This window comes from Triticum urartu, chromosome 2 (genome assembly GCF_003073215.2).
Source record: "Triticum urartu cultivar G1812 chromosome 2, Tu2.1, whole genome shotgun sequence".
NCBI lineage: Eukaryota > Viridiplantae > Streptophyta > Magnoliopsida > Poales > Poaceae > Triticum > Triticum urartu.
In genome coordinates, this window is record NC_053023.1 from 47,176,946 (window position 1) to 47,187,082 (window position 10,137).

The 10,137-nt window shown below is 49.5% G+C and overlaps 1 protein-coding gene across 1 annotated transcript; it reads left to right on the top strand.

Moving 5' to 3' along the window:
* The first annotated feature begins 7,099 nt into the window (after window positions 1-7,099).
* LOC125540958 (probable pectinesterase 53) lies at window positions 7,100-9,491 on the top strand. The gene is made up of 5 exons (XM_048704472.1): window positions 7,100-7,602; window positions 7,911-8,103; window positions 8,224-8,430; window positions 8,904-9,139; window positions 9,245-9,491. Exons 1-5 carry the CDS (start codon window positions 7,229-7,231, stop codon window positions 9,390-9,392), a joined length of 1,158 nt encoding a protein of 385 aa, XP_048560429.1. The 5' UTR covers window positions 7,100-7,228; the 3' UTR covers window positions 9,393-9,491.
* The last annotated feature ends 646 nt before the right edge of the window (window positions 9,492-10,137 follow it).

Sequence of the window (10,137 nt, forward strand, 5' to 3'; positions counted from 1 at the left end):
TATGACAAGAGACGACATTGCATGAAGACTATGGAGCGCGAAGACTTAGATCTTTCGTAGTTCTTTTTCTTCTTTGTTGAGTCATAGGAACCACCGTACTGTTAAGTGGGGTCCAAGAAAACCAGTCAGAATGACTGAAGTGATGCTTAACCAAAATCATATGTCTTCGAGTGAAGACTATGAGAGGGAATCTTGTTCAGAGTTGGACAAGTCAGCTTTGCTTGTAGCCCAAGTAAAGTTGCCGTGTGTGTTTGAAATCTGACCGTTGGAACACGTGTCAGTTCCTTAGTGACCCATGGTCATTTCGAACAAATCAGGTCGGGTTGCCTAGTGGCTATAAATAGCCCACCGCCTACAACCATAAACGGTTGGCTGCTCAGAGTTAAAGTACGGCTTTTGTCGTTTGAGAGCAACCAACCTCGAAGCCTTTGAGAGAGAATTCCTTGAGATGATAAAGCCCTAACCACCCAAAGCCAAAGAGTGTTAGGCATCACTTAAGTCTTCTTGTCTGTGTGATCTGAAGACTTATTACACTTGAGGACTGTGAATCCTCCAGTCGGTTAGGCGTCGCATTCTGAGCATCCAAGAGTCATTGTGGATCGCCGGTGAACGAAGTCTGTGAAGGTTTGGAAGTCTACCTTGAAGACTTACTAGAGTAATTGGGCGAGGACTGGGTGTCCTTAGATCAAGGGGAATAAGGTGAAGACGAGGTCTTCTGAGTTGAATCTCAGCCTCTCTAACCAGATGTACAGTTGTCACAACAACTGGAACTGGTCCAACAAATCATTGTCTTCAACGAGTCACTGGTTTCATCCTTCCTTTCCCTTTCCTTACTGTTGGTTCTTGTGAAGTCATTGTACGATAGCATCACCATTTGACTTCACTAAGTGATTACGTGTACTGATTGGCTTCTCAACATCTTCCTACCTGATCCTTACTGCCTAGCTGCTATTTGTCATTGTGCTTTCACTTCATTAAATACATGACTATGGTTTGCCTAGTGTAGTCTACCTTCCGCTGCATGATAATAGGTTTATTTCTATCGTTTGTCTTCGAAACTCACATGTTTTGAAGACTTTCATAAAAATCGCCTATTCACCCCCCTCTAGTCGATCACTAGCACTTTCATGAACCTCTTTATAAGGGAGGTTCTTTCCCCACATGTATGAGCATGAGAATAAGAGGGACATCCACGCGCGCTCCTCCTTCGCCGTTCGCCTCGCCACGCCTCGTCACGACGCGCCGCGGGTTGCGGGAATGAGCCGAGCCGATGTCTAAATTTTTGCCACGCACGACGGGTATACGAAAGGTCACGTGGGAGTTGAAACGTTTTTCTGTAGTGGACACTGAATTCGAACGGCGCGCCTCTTCGGCCGCTACCTGTTCGCTTCGTCTCCCTTCGTTGCTTCACCTCCCGCCGCAGCCTCTTCGCGTCCTTCTCTTGTGCCTATATAAGAGAGGTCGCTCCTCTCCAGAGTGACACACCAGAAGATCCCCTTTCTCTCGCCACAAAGTTCCTGAGCACTGCGCTGCTGCTACGATCTTCCCCATCCCGGCTTGCGGCGTGCACCGCAGGTCGGGACAGTAGGCCTCCGAAACCGCACCTTTTGAGTCCTGTACGGGAGAAGGGTGATAAGGTTTTTGGGGAGCGCTCAGCGCGACTACTGGCTGCTTCATCACGGACGATCCGGTCGCTGACGACTACTTCCCCGACGACGACTTCTTCCCCGACGTCCACGACCTCCTCGACGACATGGCAGGCGAGGACACCGACCCCAAGTCCAGCGCTTCTGCTGCTGCTGTCCCGTATGTGTTCTTGTCTTTCCTGTTAAAGGTTCTGCCGTAATTCCTTGTTCTAGTCCTTATCCTACACATGTTAGGTTCTACTTCATATATGCTACTTGCTATACTGTCTGCTTTAGATATGATAGGCTATGGTTCATATATGCAGAAGCTATTTACCTTCTCTCTGTCAGAACACATGACTTGTTTTATCTCTTCTATATTAGTCATGTTTTATCTAGTATTTCTGTTAATAAAATCATTTGGTAAATTGCTCATATTTCCAACATATGTGCTTATTTCTTTCATCATTTGCAACAACAGCACTCATTCATTACTACTCCCTCTGTTCCGAATTACTTGTCTTAGAGTTGTCTTTATCTAGCACTAAAATGAGTCTAGATACATCCATATCTAGACAAATCCAAGACAAGTAATTCGGAACAGAGGGAGTAGTACAGTACCATTCATGATTCGTTGGACGCAGCGGCTTCAACACTTCCTTTTCGCATGCAATTAAACTTCGTTGACGATGCACTGAGGTAAAATACCCACAAACTCCCAATTGATTCAAGGGTGAATTCCGTATATGCCACTTAAAACTTGCCCATACCCCCATCTGACATTGGCAATTTCCCTCTGTCAAATATGCCACCAAAAATTTGCACCGCGTACAGATATGCCACTATGGCCAGTTTGACCGTTAGTTGACCGTCAAGTGGAAGGTGAAAAGACAATTTTGCCCCTGACCTACACTGTAGCAACCGAGCGACACTGCAACATCTGATGCACTGTAGCGCCCACTTTTTAAAAAGGGATTTTTGTATTCGTGCCCCTAGTTGGGTCACGCTCGACTGATTTGCCCCTATTTTTTCAACAATTGCGGTTTTGCCCAGATCACTTCACTCGCCTTGTGTTTTTGCCCTTCCGGGGCGGTTCCGACCAGTGAGCAGTCGGCGACTGCTCACTGGTCGGAACCGCCCCGGAAGGGCAAAAACACAAGGCAGACTGCTCACTGGTCGGAACCGCCCCGGAAGGGCAAAAACACAAGGCAGACTGCTCACTGGTCGGAACCGCCCCGGAAGGGCAAAAACACAAGGCGAGTGAAGTGATCTGGGCAAAACCGCAATTGTTGAAAAAATAGGGGCAAATCAGTCGAGCGTGACCCAACTAGGGGCATAAATACAATTGTTCCTTTTAAAAAATGAGAATATCTGTACCGCCCACTTTTTTTCAAATTTTGTTCACTTAAAAAAAGATGTTCAATATGGGACGGAGCCTGCTGTAGCAACAATTACTGTAGCACGCGATTTTTTTAAAAACTGTGCCACCCACTTTTTCCAAATTTTGTTCACTTTAAAAAAATATTGTTGGCAACACTGCCTCCGTCGCAGTAATTGTTCACTTTCAAAAAATATTATTAAAAATTGTTCGCAATATAGAAGGACACATTTAAAAAAATCATGCGCTACAGTACGTCGCCCGCCGCACTAGTTGCTCCAGTACTGGACGCGAAAGTATTCTACGCAGTGCATTGAACGCTACAGTACTGGATCGATAAAGTTGGTGCTGCAGTGCACAAGAAAGCCCAGGGGCAAAATCGTCTTTTCACCTTTCACTTGACAGTCAACTAACGGTCAAACTGGCCATAGTGGCATATCTGTACGCGGTGCAAATTTTCGGTGGCATATTTGATAGAGGGAAATTTCCAATGGCATATGCGGATACAGACAAGTTTTGAGTGGCATATACGGAATTCACCCTTAATTCAACTTCGCACAAATTTGCAGTACAGGAATCACAAATGACCCCATGGACAAATTTGCAGTGGTACTACTATGGTGCTACTACTTGGAGGTTGGATGACAGTCGACAGATGACCACAAGGCAGTAATCAAGGCACCGGCGGCCTTGATTACTCTCCTCAGCACGGCGGATGACGCGACAAAAACCAGCTTCGGTTACCCTAATCAGCACGGTCGATGACTACACGGATCGGTCAGTCGGAGGCTGGCTGTTGAGCTGGTGCAAGAGCTGATGCGATTTATTTCATGTGGTTGGGACGTGAATCGTCCTGCTCAAGCGTTAATTAACCAACACAAGTATAGTACGCAAGATAAAAGCTTTATTAAACGATCCGTTCGTAAAAAAAGGGGTTCATTAAACGGCAATGCCTTAACAGATGCTTAAGAATCACGTAAAGGCTCGACCCCTTCCGTTCTAGAGTGTTCGCGAACACGAGCCAAATCAAATCCCTAACACTAACAACGCCTTAACGAATGGCACGTACAGGAAGTTGAGGAACACAGCAAAGCGTCAAAGCCATTTCGGCGTGCCAAACCCTAGTTAACCTCGCATCCGGTACGTTAGGTGGAGGAAGAATTGGGGCAAGCGGACGCAGCGCGTGTGTTCAAGCAAGAAGAATGGCCACCGATCAGCTGCCCACGTACGGCGGCTCATCCTCGACGCGCGCCGCTGCTAGCTGTGCTGTGCTGTGCATGCATGGTCGACACGACGACTGCGCCGTCCACGCGGCCGGTGGGTGACCACCGTTGTCCTCTTGCTCCGAACGGCAAAGCGGTCGCTCTTGGCCGTCATTCGTAATGGCGGCAGCATGCAGGTCTGTGAGTCTGTCGAAACGTGCCAGGGAGCGCGGTCCATCGGCCGCTTCGGAAACCGGGGCGTCCGGGGGTCACGGGCCGCGGCGGCCGGCATGAAGACGAGCACAGCTCGCAGATTGATCGGCGTCCACAATTGATTGATCAATTCAGCGGAGGGTTTGTCCAAGATGTTGCTCCACCAAAATCTCTCATTCCCTGCCCTAACCCTAACCGGCTAGGGCAAAAAAAAAATCCTCCAAACTTCACCAGCGAGCATGTGGATTAGCTCCGCACTGCTTGTCGCATTGGTGGTCGGTGGCGCGGAGAAGAATGCCGGTGGCTCCGCTTCGTATTAGTTTAGGTTAGGTTTTTTGTCCTTAGTGTGATGATCGGGCAGACGGTGGCACTTCTTCTTTAGGTTTGTTTTTGGAATTCAATCCACCTCGAGTTCATCCTTTTGGACATAGTCGACGTAGGTCTAGAGTATATTCCTGCCTTTTTTTGAGCGATGAGGTTAAAATTTATCATCATGTGACGAGATTTCGTGTCAGATATTTCAGATCTATGCAAGTCAACCACGACAATTGTGGCTCCAGAACCCTAGTCCATAGGGACACGTGCACAAAAACTTTCCGACAGTCATTGATAAGGTCAAACTGTCTCCGGTAGGGGAGCGGCGACAGCGGCGCGTCAATGGCTCGTTCTGGCGGTAATATTGGTCGTTTGGTTGTGTCAAAATCTTGATATAATCTTTAGGGACAATTGCATTTTTGCCCCTAGTTGGAACCTACCCACGGTTTTTGCCCTTATTTTTCGACTCTGCTTAGTTTTGCCCTTAGATTTTCCTCCTAGGTCGCCCGAATGCCCTTTGACTGTTTGACCAATACTTTGAAAATTAATAACAAATTGATATGAACTCATAAAAATGCAAATAAGATATCAAAATGTTCAGATAAACATTACCTTTATGTGTAGATTTGCATTCAGGACAAATGTACCGTTTAAACAACCTAAGGTTATTAATATTATTAAAATTATTAAAAATAAAATGGTATAAAGATTTTTTTTCAGGAATAAAGATTACATGCAAATGTAGGTGACATTTTCCGAACATCCTGATATGTTATTTGCATTTTTCTGAGTTCATATCAACCTGTTATGAATGTTCAAACGACTTTGACCATTATTTTGAAATTTCATTACAAGTTGATATGAACTCAGAAAAATGCAAATAAGATATCAAGATGTTTAGAAAACGTCACCTACATTTGCATGTAATTTTATTCCTGAAAAAAGTATTGTTTATACCTTTTTATTTTTAATAATTTTAACAGCATTAATAACCTTAGGTTGTTTAAACGGTACTTTTATCCTAAATGCAAATGACATACACATAAATGTAATGTTTATCTGAACATTTTGATATCATGTTTGTATTTTTCTGAGTTCATATCAATTTGTTATGAATTTTTAAAGTATTGGTCAAATGGTCAAGGGGCATTCAGGCTACGTGAAAGGAAAATCTAAAGGCAAAACTGAGCAGAGTCAAAAAATAAGAGCAAAACTCGTGGGTAGGTTCCAACTAGGGGCAAAAATGCATTTGTCCCTAATCTTTATTATGCTTGTGATGCTCTGTACTCCTGATGAACTTCTATAATATATTCGACCATTTTTGAGAAAAAAAATTCTCAATTGATTTCACGGAAGCTTTGTTCTACGAAGAAAAATCGATTGAGGTTTTGCTTGCCAATGGATTGAAAATGTAAATTTGAAGATGTAAAACAGGAGATATAAAATTTACATCTCTAAAAAGTGTTTTTTACATCTCTAGGAAAGAGCCAACTCCAACCGAAGATGTAAAATGGTGATGTAAAAGTGCAATTTCAACAGATGATGCAAATGAAGATGTAAACTAGTTATGCCGCCGGTGACCACCAAGCACGTCGGAGTGCCTCTGGTTTGCTCTACGGGTGACGGTTTGCAACGACGTTTGGCTCTACGGATAGCTGGGATGAGGCGCGTCCTTTGGGGCAAACGAGAGGAGTTGGGGTGGCCAAAACTCGACAGGAGCGAGCTCGACGCGGCGGCCGGAGCACAACTTGCTCGGGCATGAGGCTGCAGAGCACGGGGAGGCCGGATAAAGGGCGCTACGGGCTCCCGGAAACTCCAGGAGTTCAAGTGCGTGCTCGGACGCGGCAAACATGTTTTTTTGTTTTTGTTTTCGTGAGTACGTCAATGACATACCATATCTTTATAAAAAAAAGAAATATGTTAACAAGAGTCCTTCGATCCATGCGTACATCAATCGTTGGAGCACCCATTCTTATTTGTGGGAGCAGATTGTTAAACTCGGTCTACAAGACATCTCTGGGAAGGTGTTTAGAGCTTGGGCAATCATGTCACCTGGATGTCTGGTCGCGAACAAAGCACAGCACTTGCGCGCGGGGACGTCGCTGTCACGTGGAAGTCCGTAAGGAAGAGAAGAGCGAGGGCGGGTCGATACGCGAGAGCACGGGGACGGACACGGCCAGAGCGGCCCCAGAGCGGCGAACACGCGCCACAAACCACCAACGCAGTGCCAAGTTCACTAGGCGGCTCGTGAACCATGACCCGCCCGAGTGGTGCCGCGTCAGGCCGTCAGTTCACCCCACCACACTCCACGTACAATCTTCTCGCTTTCGCTTCTCGCCCGTGATCGATCATTCGAGCTCCTTAAATCCCCCTCCCCTGCCTTCTCGCCTGCCCCCGCACCACCCCTGCCACGCCCGCCGCTCCAGCTGCCCGGCCGTCCGTCCAGTCACCACCGCGCCGGCATTGTTTAGCAACTGGCCGTGGCGTACGTATCGATGTCTATGCCACGCGCCGGCCGGTTCCTGTTCTGCATTGCCGCCGTGGTGCTCGTCGTGGTGCCGCCGGCGGGCGTGGCCGGGCACACGCGGGGCGTGCGGCCGGGGCGGGCGGCGGGGCGGCCGTTCCCGGAGAACGCGACGCGGGCGGAGGAGCTGGAGCGGCTGTTCATGCGGTGGGTGCGCTACGTGGGCGGCCTCAAGCACAGCACCTTCCACCACGCGCCGCTCGCCCGCGCCTTCCCGTCCTACTCGCTCGTCGTCGACAAGGACCCCGCGGCCGGCGACTTCACGTCCGTCCAGGCCGCCGTCGACTCGCTCCCGACCATCAACCTCGTCCGCGTCGTCATCAAGGTCAACGCCGGAACCTACACGTACGTGCATTGCCCCTGCCCCCCTGCCTTCTGCCGTTGCCAAGCCCTGTTCCTTTGCTGCCTCCATTGGAGGCGAGCTCCGAAGATGCGTGCCTGCATCCAGCCGTCCATGATCAAAGGTTCACGGGTGGGAGGAAGGAGGCGCTTTCTGGAATCGTGGGCGTCAGGAAAAAGGCCCCACGAAGATCACACTATCACATTTTAGTGCTTCAAACTAATTTACCATTGAATACTTCGAACTACTGTGGCATTTTGGCTAAGATTTTCGCCGTGTCTTAGAATTCTGGCTTCCCACAACTTGGTTGCAGGGAGAAGGTGACGATATCGTCGATGCGCGCGTTCATCACCCTGGAGGGCGCCGGCGCGGACAAGACGATCGTGCAGTGGGGGGACACGGCGGACACGCCCGCCGGGCCGAGGGGGCGCCCGCTCGGCACGTACGGGTCCGCGTCGTTCGCCGTGAACGCGCAGTACTTCATCGCCAGGAACATCACCTTCAAGGTACGTACGTAACTCACCATCACCGCCGCCGTCCCTGCTGCCAGTGCTTTGCCCGGTACGCCATACAGAGCGCGAGGTGGGTGTCCTAATTACATGCGCGCGCGCGTGTTGCGTTGGCAGAACACGGCGCCGGTGCCGAACGCGGGGGCGACGGGGAAGCAGGCGGTGGCGCTGCGGGTGTCGGCGGACAACGCGGCGTTCGTGGGGTGCCGGTTCCTGGGCGCGCAGGACACGCTCTACGACCAGTCGGGGCGCCACTACTACAAGGACTGCTACATCGAGGGGTCCATCGACTTCATCTTCGGCAACGCGCTCTCCCTCTACGAGGTACGTGCTCGCCCTCCTCTTCTTCCTCGATGCCTAATGCTCCATTGCCAGACCTTCCATGCAATACTGCGCACGCAGAGAGAGAAAAACAGAGCATGTACGACACAAAAAGAGAGCCGGCAAACATCTGTGGCACGCAATGCCAGGATTTTGTTCCGTGGCCGGTTGCAGTCGCAATCTTGGCGTCTTCGACCGACTCGTCACAGCGGCTGAATCATGCATGCACACGGCCTCTTGCTGCTGTCCGTTTGTGCCCCCGGCGCCGCGACCGTCGCCCGGGCGGCCCTACACCCACATGCTCGATACACGTGAAATATTTCGGTCTCGTCTCGTGCCCACACTGTGGATCCCCATGTTTTCTGTTTTGTGTTTTCTACAGTGTTCACGAGCACGGTGGCACTAGAATCTACACTCTACAGAATGGACGTGTGACGAGGAATGTGTATATGACTGTGTGAGTGTTGTGCTAGCAGGGCTGCCACGTGCACGCGATCGCGCGGGACTACGGGGCGCTGACGGCGCAGAACCGGCAGAGCATGCTGGAGGACACGGGGTTCTCGTTCGTCGGCTGCAGGGTGACGGGGTCGGGGGCGCTCTACCTGGGCCGGGCCTGGGGCACCTTCTCCCGCGTCGTCTTCGCCTACACCTACATGGACGACATCATCGTCCCGCGCGGCTGGTCCAACTGGGGCGACCCCAGCCGCGAGCTGTACGCTCCTATTCCCCTCCTCCATTCTCTCTTCCTTTTCCACCGTCTCCGTCCTCTCCCCTCCCCCGGTTTCTGACGGTGGATGGTCGATGAATGATGATGCAGGACGGTGTTCTACGGGCAGTACAAGTGCACGGGCCCCGGCGCCAGCTACTCCGGCAGGGTGTCCTGGTCGCGGGAGCTCACCGACGAGGAGGCCAAGCCCTTCATCTCCCTCAGCTTCATCGACGGCACCGAGTGGATCAGGATCTGACCGGGGCCGCGTTCGATGTAGTAACACGCACACACTTAGTCATGTAAAGAAGAGGGAGTGGAAAGACAAAGTGAATGAATTTATACAGATTCTTTGGCAGTCTTCTTTTGGGCGGCGAGTGTGTTTTTTCAACCCGGACAGGGGCCGTGCAGCACGGTACTCGATCGGGCCCTCGCTGGAAACGCAGGGAAGGCATGATAGTCCGTATTTTCGGAGCAAGTGCTCGAATATTAGGCTAACTAGTGAAATGCCCGTGCGTTGCAACGGACAAAAGCCGAATGTCCATGTGTTGCCACATAATAATAAAAAACATAGAAACATTGATCAAATTATTCTTTTAATTCGGAAATATGTGTTAAGCAAGGTGGGCATCTGATTTTCAACATACATCGACAAATAAAGACTCTCTTCCATTTGTTTTCTTCTCGGTAGTCATTGTGTCTCCTTAACTAACCAAATCGTTCGCTAACTGGATATATGTCGTCAACGATTAAGTAGTATTAATATTACTCAACTTCACGCATCCATGGGTGCCACTATTATAAGGTACACAAAGCTTGACAATTCCTCAGACTTATAATGCGCTTCTTAATTTCAGCAATAATAGCACAAGAAGATATATCCAATTTTGTGAGATTGTTCTTCATCGATAGCATGGATGTTTCATTCTCCATAGCAATAATCAGCCTGACAATGACACTGCAAACGGTTCAAGTCCGTGTCAAATATTAAACCGAAGCTATTA

Bases quoted from the DNA above. Each gene is read 5' to 3' on its own strand.
- LOC125540958 (XM_048704472.1), top strand. From the start codon at position 7,229: ATGTCTATGCCACGCGCCGGCCGGTTCCTGTTCTGCATTGCCGCCGTG. The intron at 8,104-8,223 runs GTACGTACGTAA...TTGCGTTGGCAG, and splicing joins CCAGGAACATCACCTTCAAG to AACACGGCGCCGGTGCCGAA. The intron at 9,140-9,244 runs GTACGCTCCTAT...ATGATGATGCAG, and splicing joins GGCGACCCCAGCCGCGAGCT to GACGGTGTTCTACGGGCAGT.